Here is a 21,657-nt window from a genome sequence, read left to right on the forward strand (position 1 = left end):
CCAGCTGTTTTTCATCCAAACCGACAAAAGATTATGTACAGCACATGCAGAGTCTAAAAGGATAAAGAACAATCTGGAAAGTCAGGAACATTTGTTTTAAGTAACTCATTTATAAAGGGTTCTTTTTTTGTAGTACATTTCCCTTTAGTTCTATAAAAAGCCCAAAAATGAATGCTCATCTGGTGCACGTGCAGTGGACACTGCACTGCAATTGTGCTATAATTGCAATGTTATTTTCTCCATGTCCCCACGCTGCTCTTGGGGCACTGTTTCACCCATTTTAGGGACAGATGTAGAGGACAGCCTGGGACTGTGACATGACAGGACGCTGAATACAGCACACAGGCCGCTCCCACCAGCCCCCACCGAGGATCCTCTCTCGCGAACAATTGCGGATGCACCCTTCCCAGACCCAAGGGCTCCATGCATATTCATTCATCTCACATGGGGCTACCCTATTCTTTTTTACGCCCTATTGTCTGAGCATCTGCTGGGGGTAATTGTATTGGCCCCTGAGCACAAAGGGGCTTAGGCTTTAGGCAACAGCCTTAAAGTTGCACTCTTTGCAACTGACACTTGTGAGCCATCACCACTGTTGGGTAAACTCTGCAGATAACAGTGTATTTTTAACAAACAGGGCACTTACTAAAGGGATTTAGTGAGCAAAGCAAGGCCAAGTTGAATGCCAGGCCAGAAGTATCAGCACACCTTCTTCTTAGCACTTTTATTGTGATTTGTTTTCTTCCAAAAATATCTTAAAGCAAATAAACAAAAGAGGCCATTGTCACCTACAGTAAAGCAAAAAAGAAAGAAAAAAAAAAACATACAAAAATCCCAGGCTTACCATAATCACTACCTGCAATCCCTTCTCATAAATAACAAGTAGTAAATTAAACCTGCATGTGGGACCGTTATTTTTAAGGGATTTCAAAACACAAGTTTCGGATGCACGACTCCCACCACCTCGTAACAGCTCAAATAAACAAACAAAACAAAACATGGAATAACAAAGCATGATGCCATTCATTCAATACAACTTAAATAATTTACAAAAAAACAAAGCAGCTACATGGACTCACACTTTTGTTCAGGGACAAGAGAACTTTCCCCCCCTCCATGTACACATAGTGCACTATATTTAACAGTGACATACATGAATATTACTAATTCCATGCAAATGATTAGGATACTAGCTGTAAACTTGTTCTGATTGTGGTAACAGAGGGATTTTGTGAAACGTTTCTTTAAGGCTTGTGTTGACAGGTGACAGCAAACGGGACAAACTCTCAGAGCTATCAGGCAATAAGAGGATCAAGGTTAAACTGGCTGGTCAAATACCGCAAAAGAGTCTAACAAACTATTTCAAATGCAAAAGCTCCAAAGACAACGCTTCGTTACAGTGTAAGGCAATACCCTGAGTAACAAAAGTCATTTGATAAATGAGAAGATATTAAAAAGGGAAAAAAGCGTGGAGAAAGCGGACCGACCCAGGGTCAGTTCAAAGACCAATAAATCAATCGTTCATTCCGTGCGGAAATGTGAAGAGAACGTCAAGTTGTCCTCAGGCCATCCAGTCAGCTACAGTAGTGTGTTTCTGCTACACGAACCTCCAGTTGCCTCCGTCGGGAACTCCCCTTACCTTGGCTGGAGATGGGCCAAGGACGACCTCCCCCCAGCACTTACAGGTTAGAGTTAGTGGCACCAACACCCTGGCACTCGATGATGTAGGTGTCGTTATTGGCTTGCTCATCGTCTGCTTTGTGTATAACAAACTTGGCCTGAAAAGAGATAATAAGTAAGAGTCTGGAACACAAAATACACAGCAATTTTATTGACTTCGCGTTTTATTAAACCTACTAGTGATACAAACCAGGGTTACTTGATAGTATTGGAATCATATCGGTATCGGTAATAGGTCATTTCTTTAAAAAACTGCCATCAAATATGTTTAAATCTGAGAGATATTTCAAACCAATATTTGATTTAGGGATGGGCGACATGAAAAATAGTATATCATGATACTTAAAGCAATTCAATAGTCAATACACATATTTTAATACAGACCAAATCTGATTGTGTCACATTTAAAAATTGCTATCAAAAACTATGAACACAATGATTTTAATTGAACACTACACATACTATGCTGCAGTAAATCCAATTCAGCAGGTCTAATTATGCCCTCTTGTAATGAAACATGCAGTTGGTCAGTATTGATGATATCCACAATATGCTCAGAAATGACATCATGAAAATTATCACAATAACAAAATATTCTTATATTGCCCATCCCAGATTTGATGACAATTTTTACACTCCAGAAGAGCAGAACATTTAGCGTATGATGGGCTAAAGCATCTGCATTTCATTCATTTTACCATTTTTACCACCTACAAAGATATTTTATTTCTCTGCCCTGCTTATTCAGACAGACAGTCAGAATTTCTGCATTTTATAAAATGTTTATATCTCAGCATCGGTGTGATATGTGAAAAATCAGATATCTGCATCTGCCCACAGTTCCTGTATCAGTGCATCCCTAAAACAAAGTGTGTTTATAGACTGGACATAGATTTTTATTGTTTAATTTATTTATTTTACAACGCAACATATCTTATCCCCAGAGTATTTTATGTAATCATTAGAGATGTTACCTTAGTGAGCTGCTCAGCAACATGGATGGCAGTCTGTGTGTGTAGAGTGATTGGGCCGGTGCGCATTCGAGATGTGCCCTTAGCCAAGGCCATGAAAATAATCAGCTATAAAAGAGAACAAAACATTTAACCTCATGAGAAAAACAACAAAGCTCTTGAGTGCAAGTTGAAGCAGTAACAAATATGTGGAACCTCTCAAACTGCACATAAACAATGCTTGATTCGAACTGGTTGTCTGGTCCTGACCTGGTCTTGCAAGAACTCGTCCACACAGCCGTTGTGACGGATGTTCCTCAGGAGCATCTCAGCAGCCTCAATACCCACTTTATCTGCATATACGCCTGGAGAACAACAGATCAAATAAATCTTTAATTCAACAAATTAAAAAAAATTCAACATCTGTGCTTTTAGTTTTTATTAACTTTTAGAAAAGACAAAGCCAAAACTTTACCGCTATGATCACTGTAACAATTAAAAAAATACTACTTAATTTAAAAGTCAACCAGGGGAAATAATAAGCATGCTACACTTACATTTATGTACACAGTGCACAAATATATTAAACAGCACCACCGTTGTCAAGATTATCACTCTGTTTATATTGAATAACACCACCTTATCTGTTCATAAATCATCTCTTATAAAGGTCAGCGGACAAAAAACATTTCACTCTAAAGTGCTGCCAACTAGTGGCAAAACAGCAAACTGCAGAAATGAGGTAAACAGTGTGTGCTCGTAATATTAAGTCAGGCTGTTGACATTATTAACCAACATACAATGTCAAAGTCATTCCACCCTAAAATAAAAAGGATGCGCTCACCCTTCTTGCCAAGAGATGAGCCAGCAAATATACAGCCAGTAGAGGACTCTGCGATGATTCTGTGTAGAACAAGAAACAGAAATCATGCAGCCATAAAATTAATTTAATTTTCAGAATTTTAAACAGAAAATTGGAGGTAAATCCGTTTAGTTTGTTTTTTGTTTTAACTCACATAATGCCGTTGCCATTGCCACAGGCCTTGTCCTTCTCTTGCAGAGACTGAATATTGATGTAAAGGTCCTTAATCTCCTTTCGGATAGTGCGCACTGCTGCAGTGGACATGTCCTTCGCCAGCTAAAAACAAAAGCCACTCAATCAGGATTTATTGTTTCAGTCAAAACAACAACAAGGCATAAATACAGTTTTAAACAGTCTGGTGACAAAAAGAAAAAAAAGGGAAAAAAAATAATTCAAGATTTTTTTGGCCAGTAAATGTTATATACTGATGTTATGGTACAACGTAATCGACAGACTTGTTCAAATGCCTTGAAGAACAAACACTAAAGGCAGTCTAGCTTCTGGGAAAAGTACCTTGAAAGGCAGCACGCCAGCCACGAAGGCCCGGCCATAGATTTTAGTGATGTTGCCTCTCTCAGTCATGTTGATGGGACTCAGCTCTTTCACTGGGTTTACCTTTGCAACCACTTCTCCACCACCCTTTGGGTAATAACCTCTGTGAATAGCACCGAAAAAAACAAAAAATTCAGTTACAAATAGTCCTACAAATGACAGTTAATAATGAATGCAATTTTACTGAAGACAAAGGCTTACCTCATTCTCACATCACAGTCAAAATGCACACCAAATTTCTCTGCGATGGGTTTGAAAACCTATGGAAGATTTGAAAACATTCATTTAAGTACATCTTGTAGAGTATTTCACTAATCCTGATGTACAAGTCAAAGATCTTTTCTGACATCCGGAATAATATAAAGTATCTCACCAGGGTAAATAATTCAAATAAATAACTTTATTTGAATTAGTTTTAATTCCTAAAAGACTCATACCTTGATTGTGTAATCAATCTGTGGTGCCATCTCTGCATTGGTGCCTCCTTTCAAGCAGAGCTCTGATGAGCCCTCAGCAAACAAAGCACAGGGAAGCGAGACCTGAAGCAGAAGCCCAACACTCCTACAAAACAGAGAACATTAACTACGGTTAGCTCATAAGCTAAAATTATTCTTTATATTCTACCTATTGTTACTCATCAGGACTGATCGTCAGAATGGGAACAGACTGTACCAAGTCTTATTGACCTGTGAACTGCATGTAGAAGACGGTACATTATGCCACCTACATCATTATTATCAAACATGTAACCTATCGTCCACAATATCTCACAATAGATAGATACAATCCAACAGTCTTCCATTTTTAATATAACCTAAGGAATCTATACATCATAGGCCTAATCTGGGTCTATGGAAACTGGCCCTGTATCTCCTAAGACAGGCTAAAAAGGATTTTTAATGAAAAACCAAATATCACTGGGTTTGCAATTCAGTCTAAGACTGAGTTTAATCCATGTCTGAGAATCTGACCCCTAAAGCTACACCTTAATTTTCTGCAAAGGTCAGCAAAAAGCACAAGTTCTGGCACCACATGCTCTTCACTTACCCTGCGGTCTGGGTGTCCGCAATGTAATTCCCGCATTTTATTTTCCCAGGAGTCAACGTGATCTCTGAAGAGCCCACCGTAGCTCCCTCCAGATTGCCATCACACATGTCCCTGATCAACTGCAACCCTGACAGATGCTGAGGCCTACCGAGGTTGAGGGAGGGGGGATAACAATGGAGGAAAGAAAAGACAAGCGTGAGTACATGGGGCTCCCAACTGTAGACTTTCCTGTTGATGCCAACGTGTTTACAGCATGAAAACCACAATATAAGACCATTCTAACTTCAACACAGACACACACTCTTATTTTCTGACATTAATACTCACAGCAACAACACTCACCAAGACATAACATGGCAAAAACACTTCAAATACATTTAAAAATGCCATGAAAAAAAAAAGTTTGAGCAGTGAGTGAGTTAGCAGAGTTGGGGTAATCTGGAGTAGTGCTCGCCATGTGCTGGGACTAACAAAGGCCCCTATTCAGCTTCCACAATCCGACTGCATTAGAGCAAATTTACTGTTTTAAAGTGCACTTTGTCAACGTAGGAGCAAAACATGACGCTTTAACGACTCATCGACTATATATGAGAGTCTGAAAGCGAACTTGAAGTCGTGTTTGGAGGTCAGAGTCAGCACAACCAACTTGGCTTTTGTTTCGTGATTCACTGTTGAGTTGGGGAGGGGTGAGTGTGGCTTGAAGAGGATGACTCGGTTGATGCAGTGAAGTCTAACGCCAAAAATAGCAAAAGTAGGCTTTATCTGGAGTATTTCACATTACCTCAGCCCTGGTGTGCTTCTGCCTGCTCGGATTTTGCTGATTTTGATAGAAGCGCCTTGGATGCAGCTGAGCGCAGCGGACACCCTCAGGATCTGCCCCCCCTGAAAGAGAAAGAGAGGGTGTCTTTCATTCAGCACTCGGGGTGACTTTTAGAGACTTTAAGCGATGTTTCACCAGCTAGAAACGACATGTAAAGAAAATAAGAGGTTAAATGAGGCTAAAGTTGCCTTAATACAGGCTGTTCGTCGAATAAAAGGGCAAAGTATGTTAGCGAACGAAGATGAAGTCGGCTTCTTTCTCGAATTTTCCCGTTCCACCTTAAATGGTGCAGCAGTTACATGTAAGCATGTACACTTAAGGTGGTACGGGGAATTTCGAATCAAAAGCTGGCGAACAGGGAGCCAACTTTAGCCCCAAAAGTAGCACTGAAAACTCACCCCTTCCATCACACTTCCGTCCATTTCGTACGCTGTTGCGGCCATTTTTGTGGTTTTTCTGGAATCCAGATAAAATTTACGACAAAATATCGACGGGTTAAGTAAGAGTGGGCACTCCTGACGGCGGAGGAGGAGGTCAATAAGAGCTGCGGTGCTTTTTTGGGGGAAAAATGCCCCCAGTTTCACTCGCACCCTGGAAGTTAGCAGACTAGCTAACCTAACGCTGCACCGGCGAGCAGCTCCCAAACAATGCAGGGCAGAAAGCCGAACCGGCGGACAACTCACTCCACACAGAGCCGGGAACAGTCCGGAGAATAGTTGCAAGGGTCTAAACTGGCTCTTCTAAACGGGTATAAAATATCTGGGTCGAAGCAAAGGGAAAAAAATAATTCAATTTCCGATCCGGACGCAACGCGACTCTCCTCCAACTGCTTTGCAACTAGTCTGGCCAGTCACACTGTTAGAACACAAAAGCGCATGCGCAGTTGTAACTCCGTGACGCTATTTGCGCATGGTTAGACAGAAGTTCAGAAATAAGCACAGTCACACTTTGTTGTAAATGTAAAGATAGATATATTTTTAGGTTCGATACAATGTTCGATCACGAGGTTAGAATACGATTTTCAATATTGTGTGTTAAAGGGGAATTCCAACGATTGTTTTTTTTTCTTCAAAATTTATCCATAATTCAGTGGTTGAGATGTAAACAAAGTCATCCAGAATGATGTGACGGGAAATGATTCATTTGTAGAAAAACTTGCTGACTCAGATTTCCTCACAGTGGTGGGAACCGGGGGTCCCAATGTTTACAACACAAATATAGCCATTTTATTTACCATCAGTGAACCACCACGAGTCTTTTGTAATGCTGATGAAGGCAAAATAATGGTCAATCTGGAAAATGGGGTTTCTTTGGACTTTAGAACACCCTTCAACTATCCCTCTACCATGAATGGATTAAAATAAACCGATTAAAACACGTTTTAAACCAAAACTTTATCACAGAACTGCCGTAAATCAACGTCTCAGACATCAGGCAGTGTATTCATTCAGTTCTTTTTTATTCCATTTTTATTCAGTTCCTTAAAAGTAACTTAAGTTACTTGTGTCTGTTAGTAGAAAGTGAGTTAAATGGCTGTGATATATTGAATAAAATGGCTAGAAATCGACAAAGCAGCACCGTCTCATACAAAGAAACAGCCGCAATGAAAAGTCAATAACACTCAACAGCTGCTTCTGCGGTCGTTGCTTCAAGTCTTTTGTATTTTTTGGACACTGATCTCAAGTCAGTGTTGCGCTTTCTCTTACAATGCTGTCGTGTTTAAAGTGGACACTGAGAGCAGATTCCAGATCAGCGGATCAAACTCGCAGTCTGATTGGTGGGTAAATCGGGGCGTGATCATTTCGTCACACGCACGTATTAAAATTCTTAAGGAGAAGAGAAACATGGCGGCGCTCATGACCGTAAGAGGCTCGCTCCCGTTTATTAGACGCCTGGTGGGTTTTGCATGGCTTTTGTAACACATTTTGCAGGTGAAAAAAGCTCACAGAACAGGACAATGTTTTTATAAGTTACATTTTAACAGAAGAACAAACTGACGAATAGAACAAGTGAATTGCGTGGCGAGCTAGCGGTCTGTTAGCTGTGCAGACAGAGAGAGCTGCAATGGTGGAGGCTTAAAATTAACAACAAAACAGTGTAAAACAACACATTATGAGATTATATGCATGTGGGTTATTCTCGTGCTGTTTTCCTGTTAACAAAAAGTGTTAGGAGTTGGAGAAACCAAATGAGAGAAAGACAAATTCCACCGAAGGTAGCTGTTGGCACCTACTATCAACACTTTATCACAAGTTTGATAGAGACTGAACAGCAGATTCAGTCACCCGTCAGCTTTCATGTGAGCTGATAAACTCATACCAGCGTAACACACATTAACTAACGTGCCACTACCAGTATATCAATGGAAGCCCTTTTCCAAAACTAAAAAAAAAATCCAGGACCTAATTATTACTTTTACATTATTAATGTAAATGAATTGCTGTTTCATTATTTTGAGATGTTAAATCATGATTTTGTAATATTGTGATACTGTCACATTAATTTGAGATATTTTCTGATTATTTTGAGAAATTTCGTTGTTTTAAGAAACTCACTATTTTGAGATGCTTTATGCTTTTGCGATGATATGTATATATGTGTGTGTGTGTGTGTGTGTGTGTATATATATATATATACATACACATATATAATTTTTATATATATATATATATATATTTTTTTTTTATATAATATCTGGTTGAAGGGAGTGTTGGGCGATATATGCTTTATTCCGGTGTATTTACATGCTACGTATACTACCTTTCAGTTTTAGTGATACGTTTGATAGATAATGAGCATTATGTCAGTGACGTAATGTCCATAACATAGCTGTGTTTTTTGTTGCAGAACTGTTTGTTTTAGTATTAGCTGTTTTTAATGTGCATATTTATCGATGCTGATACATAAACATTTATAAAATGTTGAAACTTGGACTAAGTCTCCATGGATTACTATTAAGGAGAAATATCACATTTATTTAAAAAAGTTTCATTGCAATCACCCTTTCTATTGATGGATGTGGTAGAAGGTGGCTGATAAATTGTGCAGAAGCAGTTATAATTATATACCTATAAACTGCACTATATGGTAGGTGTACCTAAGAAAAAGGCCAATAAATAAACCTAATATATTCTGGCAACTCAGTATACAAGCATTACTTGTCATTGCTAGGTAGATTAATACTCTGTCTTCTATGAGTTGAACTGTATCTGTCTGTGTTTTTGTTTCTTGTGCACTGCTTGCAGGTCTCTGTACAATGTCTGCACAAGTACTGCTCCTCCAAGGTTCAGAAAGCACCTTTAGTAATTGCACCTCACTCCTATTCCGCCACTGTTTTACAGCAGCATCGATTTTTCAGAACTAGTTATGGTAAGTGTCAGCTTTCTATTTATGAAGCACTGCAACTTTTATTACATAACCTCTGCATCACTGTGCATTAGTTATTTTTGCAACTTTGCTAATTCCCAATACAGCTGCATCAGGACCCATTTTGCAGTTCAAACTGTCAGACATTGGAGAGGGGATCATGGAGGTGACAGTTAAGGAATGGTAAGTTCCTTTTCATGTGCAGTCTAATGTGCTCGTCCTGTGCAACTTAACAGGTTTTAAATAATTAGCAGGACACTATGAAGCTTTAAATACAAATGAAGAAATATTTGATGTGCCCAGAATGTTGAACAGAGCAGTAGAGGATTCTAAAATGACAGAGTTTAGCATCAAGAAACTTAATAAAATCCAGAATTCATCATATTTCAAAAGTCAGGTAACTTTAAAATTGACTTAAATGGATTACAATATGTTATTTATTGTTGTATTCACTTTTTGTTCACATAATTCTTGAAATATTAAACCATATCTTTTGGTGAATAACTCTTGTATATAGTAAAAAAATATTCATTTGACAAGTGATTCCAAACTTGTGAATGCTAATGCACTGCTGACATCTTCAACTGTATCTTCATGAACATTTATGCTCAAAGAGAGTTTCCAAGTAACCCTGCTTGGTGACAAGTGAACGAAAAGGATTCAGATTCTGAATTCTTCACCAGGGGGCAGCATTGCTGCTCATTAGTGCCTTGAACAGAATGTTATGTTCTGAGAGTTGAGTCAGATTTGATTTTCAATTTCTTAAACAATTTAATATCGCTTCTTTTCGCAAGGTATGTGAAAGTAGGTGACCGAGTATCCCAGTTTGACAGCATCTGTGAAGTACAGAGTGACAAAGCTTCTGTTACAATCACCAGCCGCTATGACGGAGTCATCCGCAAACTCTACTATGATATTGATTCTGTTGCTTTTGTGGGCACACCGCTGGTTGATATCGAGACTGACGGGGGCCAGAGTAAGTACATATATGAAAAATGTGCTCATTTATGAAAATGATGATTAAAGATGGTACTAAGGGGAAAACTGAGTGTTGAGATTCATCCCGCTCCTGTAAACACTACATGCCATTTATTCAGTACTATTCTGTGGTAGCTCCAGAGGAGGATGTGGTGGAAACACCAGCTGTATCTCAGGAGGAACACACCCACCAGCATATAAGAGGCCACAAGACACAGGCCACCCCAGCAGTGCGTCGCCTAGCCATGGAGAACAACGTGAGTGGCTATTAAAGTCATTACATTGTAGCGCTGGTAATCACTGTAGGCCTCATGATACGACTTTATCACAATACGTGAGCCACAGAATGAGTTTATTGTTATTTTATTAAGGTTTTATGATATGCTAAGTATTTTGATATTGTGATATGTTGTGATTACTTTTGTCTTCAAGTCATGCTTCCAAAAGAAAACCTTCTTGGTATCACTAGAAGAGAAAAATACTTCTCAGCACCATGTTATGGACTAAGAAATCAAAGTATTTTGGTATCGTATTACTCTATTAATGCATGTACTGCTGTGCTTGGACAGTAGTGTAAATTTGACAAACGATGATTATATGTGTAATTATTGCAATAAACAATATCATTGTTATCCAAATTCAGTCACGCAGGATAAACCATATAATTACCAACAGGAGTAGCCTCTTATAACACTTAATAATTTATAATGATAGCTGTGTTCTGTGAGGGTAGGCAATATGATATGTATCATTATTGTGATAAATTATGTCACGAAACAATACATATTGTGTTATCATCAGCACTTGTAGAACGCTGACCAACAATGTGTTTCGTTATAAAGAGAGCAAAATTAGTCCCGTTTAACTGGATCTAGTGCAACACAGTATGCAAATAAAATGTAAATTAAATTAAAATACAGCATTACTCGTTCTTTTTTTCTCTGTTCCAACTGATCAGGTGTCTGAAAAAATAAATATTGTGACATATTGTGTATCATGAAAATTTCTTCAAGTGTTGCAATATTATATTTTTGCCATAGTGCCCACCTCTAGTATTCTGCACAGACACCATTTAGCATCAATATTGATAGCATCTAGTGGTTCTCTGTGTTTGCATCCTTCTTCTGGACAAGATTGTCCATTTTACTGTCTACCAGAGAGCAGATTTCATGTATTGGAGTTTCTTTGTTTCATTTCCATATTCCGCAGACTGAAATTTATATTTTAATCTTTCTAAATGCCATTCGAAGCATGTATGTGTTGAGTATATAATAGCCTTTAATTATCTTGCTTATTCCTGTGCCCCATGATGCTTTGAGTGACTTATGGACAGAATTTCTGGTAATGTGTTAAATGCTTAACTTATAACTTGTTAATTGTGTTTACACCGAGAGTCAGGTGGGAAAAACCATACAGCAATGCCATTACATAGCAACGTCTAATGTAGAAATCTGGTTTTTACATCAGTGCTATGATAATGCTCCTCATATGTTCAACTTGGTTTGCTAGCAAGGATAGTTTGGCACTATATTGAATTTTAATGTCAGCTCTAGTTTAAATAAAGACATTTTAAGCTCATGTTAGGCCTGTAAGTAACATTCTCTACCTTTTAGGGTTATAGTTAAAAAAAAAAAGGAAGCAATGAAATAAATCACGAATGAAAGAACGATAATTTGCATAATGCAGGCACTTTTTAAAATTCTAATAAACTATCATATCAACCATCTTAATACACATTACAAATATGAAATAATAGATCAGTAATCAAGCCCCCATGTACCAACACTGTCTTTTCACTTTTCAATATTACAGGACAGTTGTGTTGATTTTTTTTCCCCACACAGACAGAAATAATAGACAAAAACTCATTCTGGTGCTTGAGTTCAAACACACTATCAATATGTGGCAGTAAAATATCGACACTGTTTACGTTTTCTGGCAGAAGTTGTAACTGAGGGTCTTATTCTTTGATCCCAGCCAGACTGTCTGTCAAAGATGATATAAGAGTGTAGAGATTCTCAGCAGGGGATGCTTTTGAGCTGGTGTTGTGATTAGAAGCTAATGACTTTACTACAAGCCCAGAACTTGCTGGGCTCAACAGGGACAATAAAAGAAGGTCATGATTGATGACTGTTAGCCAAAGTTTGCTTTGTGTGTGCAGGGGAAGGCCTCTGTCCCTTCCTGGGAAGAACGAAAATAAAAATGTCTGTTAAATCCTGACACCCTCACATAGTTCTCCAGAGTGGGGTTGTTTCCATAGTCACTGGTGGGGGGGGAGGGGGCAGGGTAGGGCAGAGAACCGAATGAACTAAGAATCAAGGAGAGACTGAAATAAGGCTTCTGATTTTACTATGAGAGAGATTTTTTTTCATGGATATTGTTTGTAGCCTTGGTGACTTGCAGGAAAGTCATTGTGTTTTAACCACATTTCATTTTTATGAAATCAGAAGTTTCTGGTTTATGTATAGTGAGTGAGTAAGCACTAATCCCCCTGTGTGACTCCTGTCTCATTAGATCAAACTGAGCGAAGTTGTCGGGACTGGAAAGGATGGGCGCATTCTCAAAGAAGACATCCTAAACTTCATAGCTAAGCAGACAGGAGCCATCCTGCCTCCGAGCCCCTTCCAGGAGATCCAGCCTCCTCCTCCTGCACCAGCAGCAGCAGCCAAGCCCCAAGAGAAGAGACCTCCTCCAAGCATTCCTACACCGATCAGCCCGAGACCTGTATTCACGGGCAAGGACCGCACAGAGCCTCTTAAAGGTGAGATGGCCAGAATAGTATTGGAGAACTAAAATATAAGGATGCACTGAAATTTCAGCCAAGAATGGTCAGAAAGGGCACTTTTGGTTTTGGGTTTAGGTATTTTACAGAAATAGGCCTAAAAATCTAACAATTATCTAACACTTTACTGATAATGTTAGTGATGATTGGACACAGTGATTGAAAACACAGCTTTTTCCTTTGCTGTCCTTTCTATGAGGAATATTAGAGAAGCAGTTTGTAATCACTGTTTATGTAGAGTATCAAGAGCAGGTACAACATTCAATGTTGATTCCACTTGAAAACACGATGTTCTGCTTGATGTGCAGAATACAGCAAAACAATAGAAGCAGAAAGGAAAGTCCCTGCTAGCACACTAACAGCATCTGTAGCCTGAGCTTTTGAAATGATAAAAAATCACACATGACAGTGCAAATGTATAACTAAAAAGGATGAAATTCTTTGCCTTGGATGATGTTTTCTGTTGTCGAGGACACATTTGATTTTGTAGGATCATACTGTAGCCTACATACTGTAATAGTTACATTATTATTTTATGTTAACTGTTTTTATTTATTGAACCCAGTTTGTCCTTTTGAAAGGACTACCTTTATATTAATTAACATTCTTTACTTACACTTATAAATAGTTTTCATGTTTCACTTAAAAGTATTAATAAAAAGGAAACATAACCCACTTTTTTGCCAGTTTTTGTTTCTATGTCCAAAATTTCATTTTCAGCCAACGATTTAAATTTGGGTGCATCACTTCTAAAATAATGTACTGTGTTTGAATTGGCTGATGTACTAATTTAGGTTTTAGCAGATGCCTTTATCTAGGGCAACTTATGGAAGTGTATTGTTGTCTATTTGGAAAATGTATCCTCAAGCTACTGCATTTTTAAGATTTTTTTTTATTTATTTGGATGATTTACTGTGGCTTCACTTCTCTAACATTTTTAAACAGGTTTTCAGAAGGCCATGGTGAAGACCATGACGGCAGCTCTGAAGATACCACACTTTGGCTACAAGGATGAAGTGGACCTAACGCAGCTGGTGCGTCTTCGCTCAGAGCTTAAAGGAGTGGCTGAGTCACGAGGAGTGAGGCTCAGCTACATGCCATTCTTCATCAAGGTAACAGCATTTTTCTTAGGAGTTCTAACCTGGGTGAATAAAGTGCAGTAAGTAGTGTTCAAATGACTGACAGTTCTGTTTTACAAAAAGGCAGCTTCTCTTGGCCTCCTCCAATTTCCAATCCTGAACGCCTCTGTGGACGAAGAGTGCCAGAACATTACCTACAAGGTCAGCTCACATTTGAATACCCAGCTCACTGATGTGTTAAATGAAACAGAGATTTCATGTTAATCTTTGTTGTTTTTTTTTGGCTGTTTTTCATTCTTTACTCAGGCTGCTCATAATATCGGCCTGGCCATGGACACTCCGCAGGGTCTGCTGGTGCCCAATGTGAAGAATGTACAGATGCTCAGTGTTTTCGAGATAGCTGTGGAGCTCAATCGGCTGCAGACTTTAGGAGCATCTGGGCAGCTCGGCACGGCAGATCTCACCGGCGGAACGTTCACGCTCTCCAACATTGGCTCAGTGAGTCGAATGTTGTTGTTCAGTCTGAAACTGACCCAAATACGACAAAATTCTGCCTGAAACTGACCCACATCAGCCCATCATCACTCAAAGTGCCAAACAAAGAGCTACCATGTAGTACAAATAATAGCCATTATTAGATCACAGATAAATGCAGCATTATACTATGTCATCAGTCAGCTGCCAAAACAAAATTAGGTTTAAATCGATTTGTTGCGATTTAGATTTACACCACCCGATTATCAATGTAAACTTCACAAAATGAAAAAAATACTAATAAAAATATATAGAATTCCTGTTGATAGTTTAAATATATTTAGCTCAAGATTAATTTATGTCTGAAAAATGTGTTTTGTAACACAACTAACCTAGTCTGCACCTTTTAATGTTCTAATCCTTTTATTCCAGATTGGAGGCACCTATGCAAAGCCTGTGGTTCTGCTGCCTGAGGTTGCAATTGGTGCTCTCGGAAAGCTTCAGGTTTGTGACACTTATCATACTGAGATTAAACCGTTGCAGTCGATCATTACCATTTTAAAGCTGTGTGCTTTGCTTGGTTCCTGCCAGGTATTACCTCGGTTCAACGCAAAGGACGAAGTTGTGAAAGCACATATCATGAACGTGAGCTGGTCTGCGGATCACAGAATCATCGACGGAGCCACCATGTGTCGGTTCTCCAACTTGTGGAAGTGCTATCTGGAGAATCCTGCCTCCATGGTCCTGGATCTAAAATAAGGAGGTGGCATATTGGAAAGTACATCCAGCCGTGTGAATCGCTGGACTGGAGACTGACTCGCGTTCTTGTGGTTGTCTCACTGATTGTTACTGAGCTTCTCTTGTTACTGGCCATCTATGTTTATGGTCTCTCATCACATGGATGGTTGCACATGCCAAGGACACTAACTCACTCCCAGCTGTGAAGCTAATACCATGTCAGTAGTCTCGTATGGGTCAGTGGTTTCTTTTTAAACATCCTCAGCCGCACATGGTTGCACATGCCCCGATCTACGCACATGTGGTGAGAGGCAACCAGCGCAAGACTACCATTATTTTCCGTTATGTTGTGTTTTTTCTGTCTATGTGAACAGGATGTATGTGGTGTTACAGGTTAAGACCCAGCCCCTTCCTCTTTCAGCCTTAATGAGGTGGGATAGTTATAAATAGGATCACCAGTTTTGATTGTGAATGTGGTGTTAATGGGCTCAGTGCAGCAGCGGCGGGGCTGACGTCCATCTCCTGACCATTTTTCAACACTTTCTTGAACTTGTAAGAGCAAAAATAGCGTGACTTTCCCTGAAACAGCATTATTGCACAAAAGGCTTTAGAGTGTGTACATTATGGGATGTTTGGCAGTGAACAAAACCTCATGTATCGGTTGTCCAGGTACCAACTGTGTTTCTGTAACATTTTACAGCTTTTCTAATTGTGCGTTAATGTTTTTAAAGACGAAATCTCAAATTCTGGGTGCTATATGTAGTTTTAGAATGGGTTGGTTATGTGGGTGTATTACACTGTATGTTTTATCATTGAAGAATACAGGCTTATGTATGAGAGCACAGTTTATCCTTTAGGGATTTCAATTTTGTTTGGATTTTGAGCGGGGAAAGGTAATAAATTACGCCATTATCAAATGGCAACTGATTTATGTGAATCTGCATTTCATTTGAACCGTTAATATTTGTTATCGTAAGCGTTTCTTACTACATATAGTCAAGTTTCTGCAGAATTAAATCCTTCAGATGTAGACACAGTCATTCAGAGAGGTATGATGTGATGTGCGCCACACTAGAGAAACATACAGATTTGTTCACAGTGGTGGTGATAGGAACCAGACGTCTGAGGTGTTAATACCTCTTAAAGCTCCCTCACAGAAAGTTATTATGTCATGTAATGGTTGTGAATATGTTGTCTGATTCCTGAGATGATGTTTTATGATGGTTTGAAAAGGTTTAGTTATAAAAATCCTTTCATGCAGGCACATGTAGGGCAGTGTGACACAAAATAGTACCCAAAGAAAACACATTTTTAAAGATTTAATGCTATTTTACCATTATAAACATTGCATATAAAAACTCAGATGTGTCTTTTCACTGGTCAGTTTAGATAGTAAATAAAATGGCTATATTTGTGTTGTAGACATTGTGACTCCTGGTTACACCATGGTAAAGAAATCTGAGTTGGTAGGGTCCTTTGTACGATGACCAATTTTGCATCACACAATTTAGAATGGCTTTGTTTACATCTCAAAGACGGAGTTATGTGGAAATTTGAAAGAAAAAATGGTGGAGTTCGCCTTTAAAAGTGATCACCCAGTATAGGAGGTGGAGCCAGTGTGACCAAAACCTGGGCTCTTGGTCATTCTGCAGACCACATCTGCTCTAGCAGAGCTACTACACCTTCTCAGCACAGGCTATCGAGTCAGGGGGATTATTTCAGACAGGTGTTCTGCTAAATGTGAAAGGAAGACATGCTGGTATGTTGTTTTTTATACTATTACAACAATTATTACAAATTAAATATGACTTTTCTTCCATTACAGTGTTGTCTAAGGGTATTCTTAGTTATTCAGTTTAAAACTAGAACAGAAAGGCAGCAGAAAAAAAAAATCTTTATTAAACTTTTTAGCACAACCAGCATCTATCAGCATAGGAACTGGTGTTAGTCTCTAGTTTCCTGTGTCCTTTTGGTCTAAAGCAAAATGCTAAGGCTGATTTAACAGAACAAAATGGAATTAAACCCAAAGAGAGGACAAAAAAATACACCCTTGAAAAAAGTTCCTCCAGGGTTCTTTAGTAAAGAGAATGGTTCTATTTAGAACTGTGAGTTCTGTATAAAACCATTTCATGCTTGGTGCTTTGAATGGTGAAATGGTTCTTGGATTGAGGGAGAATGTGTTGTATATGGTTCTATATGGAACCTTTTTGAAAAAAATGGTTCTGTATAGCACCAAAAGGGTTCTGCTATTGTCGCAAGCTTGACATTACAACAACAGAAGAACCCTTTTTTGGAGGAACCATGTACAACACATTCTCCATCAATGTGAAGAACCATTTAAGCATGCAAATGGTTCTATATAGAACTTATGGTTCTAAAGAGAACCATTCCCTTCACTACAGAACCCTTAAAGAACCCCCTCTTTTAATGGAGCAGTTAAAAAAGAAGCAATTCGCTTCTTATTAGCCAGCTTTTTATTCGAATTTTTCGTTCCACCTTAAGTGGTGCATCAGCCGCATCTGCTGCTGCACCATTTAACGTAGCTGCTGTACCATTTAAGGTGGAACGGGGAGTTCGAATAAGAAGCCAATTTCAACCTCGTAATTTCATCAAAATAATTAATCGCATATGAAATTAAGTGCATGTCGTTTGTAATATTTCTTATTTCTGATGTTTTGGGGGTGCACAGCCCCAACCCTCCATCACCTGCTCAAACAGAAGGAGATTTGGCCGCGAGAGTCAGAAAGGAGTTGAGGGTCAGAAGTCCAGAGTGACCATAAAGGCTGAAAATGACTCCAAGCAACAAAGGAACAGGACAAAGAAGAACGCAGGGGCAGTAAAGACAGAAGTCTCCGTCCCCTGGACACGGTCCCTCACCATCCACCCCGCAGAGAGCGCATGGCGTCCGTATCAAACAGCTCCACACCGGCGCTTCCCCAACGAGCTCGTGCGCTCGGTTATGAAGAGCACAGTGGACGCGAGGCTCGGCAGTCTGGAGTACACCGGCAGCTGCTCTGCAATAGCCAGAGAGCTGTCCGACAGCATTAAAGACGCAGCCAAAAGTCTCTCATACGAGCGATATAAACTCATTTCCTACGTGGCCATCGGGCAGCTCCGAGACTCTGACGTCACATGCTCAAGCAGGGGGGTCTGGTGTCCAGCAGCGGACACTTTCACTGAATACGTCTTCAAAAATGAGCACCTTTTTGCTCTCTGTATACTTTTTGCTGTGTACCAAGAGTAGGCTTTAAAGGGGAAGTCCACCGATTTTTCAAAATTTCTGGATAGTTAAAATGGTTAAGATTCGTTCAGAGTGGTTTGGTGTGAAATGCTCCAATCCAGAGTCAGAATTGTTCACAGTGGTGGTGATAGAAACCAGACGTCCACCTCTAAAAGCTCCCTCACAGAAAGTTATTACATGAATTGGTTGTGAATATTCAGCCTGATGTTTAAGACACTGTTTTATGATAGTTTTGTGGTAAAATTATTGGTCTAAAACATATTTTAATCAATTTATTTTAAAGGGGAACTCCCCTGATTTTTCAAAAATGACATTATTAAATGGTTAAGATATAAACAAAGTCATTCAGAGTGGTTTGATGTGAAATGCTCCATTGTAGAGAAACTTGCCGAGTCAGAATTGTTCACGGTGGTGGTGATAGGAACCAGATGTCTGAAGAGTTTAATGCCTCTAAAAGCTACATCACAGAAAGGTATGATATGAAATGGTTATGAATACTCAGCCTGATGTCTGAGACACTGTTTTATGATAGTTTTGTGATAAAATGTTGGCCTAAAGTGTACTTTAATTAATTTATTTTAATCTATTCATGGTGGAGGGATACATAAAGGGTGTGCTAAGGCAAAATAGTCCCCAAAGAAAACTTATTTCAGATTATTTCAGATTCAGATTTTGACCGTTTTACCATCATCAACATTACATATAAAAACTCACTGGTGGTTTTGTATAGTAAATAAAATGGCCATATTTGTGATGTAGACATGGCAACCCCTGGTTCCCGTCACCACCACTGTAAAGAAACCTGAGTCTCTACAATGAACCATTTCACATGAAACCACTCTGAATGACTGTTTGCATCTCAAGGACTGAATTATTCAGAAATTTTTAAAAATTGGTGGAATTCCCCTTTAATCTCTTCATGGTCGAGAGACACATAAAGGATGTTCTAAGGTAAAATAATCCCCAAAGAAGATTTTCAGTTTCTCTTCAAACGAATTTCACCAAACCACTCTGAATGACTTTATTTGTGACTCAGCCACTGAATTATTCAGATATTTTTAAGAATTGGTGGGATTCCCCTTTAAATGTGTAGTTTCTTGATCTAATCAACTTCATTTGAACAAGGAAAATGTTATTAAGACTAATTCATATTTTACTACTAAGTAGGTATTTTAGCATGAAAGGTTTCAGTTCTCACTACTATAAATTTGTTTTTTTCCAGTTTACTTTATTGGGAGTAATACATTCAACTTTATTTAGTCATAATTTATTTATGCATCATTCACTTTGACATTTTGCAAGCTAGTAAACTAAAATGTTTGAAACCCACTGAAACCCAGTACAAATACATATTCCCTCCAAATGTCACCTGATCCTCTGAATTTAGGAGTTGAAATTCAGATAATGCCACATAAAATCTGAAAGCAGGCCTACACTGACACTTCTGCACATTGATGTGACATTGCATGAGAGTAAAGCTAATAGTAAATTGAAGCGGACATAGCTATGTTCCCAGAGCCCTGTGTTCAGCTCTCTGCTTCAATATCAGGCCAAGATGCAAGTTAGCAGAATGAAGTATCAAACTGGAGATGGTATAAGGGAGTATATGTGGGATTCCCCAAAGGGGGATATGGTGATGGCAAGCTGACAAGAGCATGTTATAAACAGTACTGAAAAAGGAAGGTAGATTCTGTCGTTGAGGATTTGCTCAAAGATTTCATTGCTTGCACTGTGTGCCAGCTTTGGTAATGTTTTGCAATGTTATTAATATTGTGTTCAAATAAAATTATGACTGAAATGTTTAAATGCTGCAAAGCATTTAAACCACATTTGTTTTCACTGAAATGTTCGGTTTAGAATGTGTTTTAATAAGAGGATCTATATTGAAGCAGCACATACATAAACACTGAAAACAGATTTTATCTAATAGACATATCAGAAACACATTACTCTTGTTTTTACAATGAGAAATTATGATTGAGGCAACATGGAAACATGAAGCTATTTCCCATGAAAATTTCAATGAAAATATAGGGTCCTAGGAATAGGACTTTGGAAATAGTCCTATATTCCCAGGGTCCTATGTCCTTTGGAAAAAAAGAATCCTGGGAATATAGAACTTTGGGAAAATAGGACCCTGGGAATAAATGACTTTGGGAATATAGGGTCCTGAGAATACAGGATTCTAGGAATATAGGACTTTGGGAATATAGGGTCCTAGGAATATAAAACCCTGGGAATATATGGTCCTGGGAATGTAGGACTTTGGAAATATAGGATCCTAGGAATATAGGACTTTGGGAATATAGGGTCCTGGGAATGTAAAACCCTAGGTATACAGTATATGGTCCTGGGAATATACAGTTTAAAAACTCAACACCCCTGGTCAAATTACATGTTTTGTTGATTGAACTCAGCACCCCTGGTCAAATTACATGTTTTGTTGATTGAACTCAGCACCCCTGGTCAAATTACATGTTTTGTTGATTGTTGAAAAACCTCTACAGAGAACAAACTTAAATATAAAACAAAACTTTTGCACAGGCCACCTTTTATGTTAAATATGATGAATTCAGCAATCAAACAGTAACTGTGCATTGCAATGTGCAGAACTGTGTTCTCTGTACAGGATGTGTGAACTTTTCACTCATAAAATCAGCTAAACATGTAATTTGACCGGTGGAGCCCAAACCTTTGAACACGACTGTAGGCTGAGATTCCAAGAACATATTGCTGAATTGGAATGACTGAATGAATGACTTCTAAATGAATAAATAAATTAAGTCAAACCATTTGCCTGCAGGCAAAAATCATTATACCATGGAGATGTTCTTCGTTATCTAAATAGCTTCAATGGCATGTCCTCCTTCCACAGCTAATCATGTTAGAATTGCTAAATAATTATATCAATCTAAGTTCAAATACAGGCCATAATGGGAAGCTTAGACTAGTTTAGAGATGTAGACTAAATGTCTCTGCAGTGACATGATCCCTGCTATGCTTATGAGCTCACTCTGACTCCCAGAGCCTGTTGGAGATACTGTCCATTGTTGATCTGGCTATGCCTGCTCCATTCTCGGGGGTCTTT

The 21,657-nt window shown here is 38.8% G+C and overlaps 3 protein-coding genes across 4 annotated transcripts; 2 read left to right on the forward strand and 1 right to left on the reverse strand.

The window, feature by feature from the left end:
• Positions 1 to 697: 697 nt before the first annotated feature.
• Positions 698 to 6,766, reverse strand: rtca (RNA 3'-terminal phosphate cyclase). The gene is made up of 11 exons (XM_036587159.1): positions 6,310 to 6,766; positions 5,873 to 5,973; positions 5,092 to 5,235; positions 4,482 to 4,605; positions 4,246 to 4,304; positions 4,006 to 4,147; positions 3,647 to 3,768; positions 3,475 to 3,533; positions 2,901 to 2,995; positions 2,655 to 2,759; positions 698 to 1,778 (listed from the first exon to the last, which is right to left on the reverse strand). The coding sequence occupies exons 1-11, from the start codon at positions 6,352 to 6,354 to the stop codon at positions 1,680 to 1,682; spliced, it is 1,095 nt and encodes a 364-aa protein (XP_036443052.1). The 5' UTR covers positions 6,355 to 6,766; the 3' UTR covers positions 698 to 1,679.
• Positions 6,767 to 7,727: 961 nt separating this feature from the next.
• On the forward strand, positions 7,728 to 16,255 carry dbt (dihydrolipoamide branched chain transacylase E2). 2 transcript variants are annotated; one of them, XM_036587101.1, is made up of 11 exons: positions 7,728 to 7,806; positions 9,157 to 9,280; positions 9,385 to 9,460; positions 10,072 to 10,253; positions 10,391 to 10,512; positions 12,770 to 13,016; positions 13,983 to 14,149; positions 14,240 to 14,317; positions 14,423 to 14,614; positions 15,023 to 15,094; positions 15,182 to 16,255. In XM_036587101.1, exons 1-11 carry the CDS (start codon positions 7,756 to 7,758, stop codon positions 15,347 to 15,349), a joined length of 1,479 nt encoding a protein of 492 aa, XP_036442994.1. In that variant the 5' UTR covers positions 7,728 to 7,755; the 3' UTR covers positions 15,350 to 16,255. The 2 variants fall into 2 exon arrangements, with proteins under 2 accessions (XP_036442994.1, XP_036442995.1); XM_036587102.1 differs by having other exon boundaries at positions 7,750 to 7,773.
• A 611-nt stretch (positions 16,256 to 16,866) lies between these two features.
• LOC118819267 (tctex1 domain-containing protein 1-B) lies at positions 16,867 to 18,572 on the forward strand. The gene is made up of 2 exons (XM_036586978.1): positions 16,867 to 17,087; positions 18,018 to 18,572. Exons 1-2 carry the CDS (start codon positions 17,082 to 17,084, stop codon positions 18,570 to 18,572), a joined length of 561 nt encoding a protein of 186 aa, XP_036442871.1. The 5' UTR covers positions 16,867 to 17,081.
• The last annotated feature ends 3,085 nt before the right edge of the window (positions 18,573 to 21,657 follow it).

This window comes from Colossoma macropomum, unplaced genomic scaffold, assembly GCF_904425465.1.
Source record: "Colossoma macropomum unplaced genomic scaffold, Colossoma_macropomum, whole genome shotgun sequence".
Classification (NCBI taxonomy): domain Eukaryota; kingdom Metazoa; phylum Chordata; class Actinopteri; order Characiformes; family Serrasalmidae; genus Colossoma; species Colossoma macropomum.

What these genes read in the sequence shown, in the direction of transcription:
- rtca (XM_036587159.1), bottom strand. Translation starts at nt 6,354, where the DNA reads ATGGCCGCAACAGCGTACGAAATGGACGGAAGTGTGATGGAAGGG. An exon ending in AGATTGATTACACAATCAAG is followed by an intron (nt 4,305 to 4,481) that starts GTATGAGTCTTT and finishes AATCTTCCATAG; the next exon opens with GTTTTCAAACCCATCGCAGA. An exon ending in CTCATCTCTTGGCAAGAAGG is followed by an intron (nt 2,996 to 3,474) that starts GTGAGCGCATCC and finishes GTTGTTCTCCAG; the next exon opens with GCGTATATGCAGATAAAGTG.
- dbt (XM_036587101.1), top strand. Translation starts at nt 7,756, where the DNA reads ATGGCGGCGCTCATGACCGTAAGAGGCTCGCTCCCGTTTATTAGACGC. An exon ending in GAGGTGACAGTTAAGGAATG is followed by an intron (nt 9,461 to 10,071) that starts GTAAGTTCCTTT and finishes TCTTTTCGCAAG; the next exon opens with GTATGTGAAAGTAGGTGACC. An exon ending in GCCAGAACATTACCTACAAG is followed by an intron (nt 14,318 to 14,422) that starts GTCAGCTCACAT and finishes TTCTTTACTCAG; the next exon opens with GCTGCTCATAATATCGGCCT.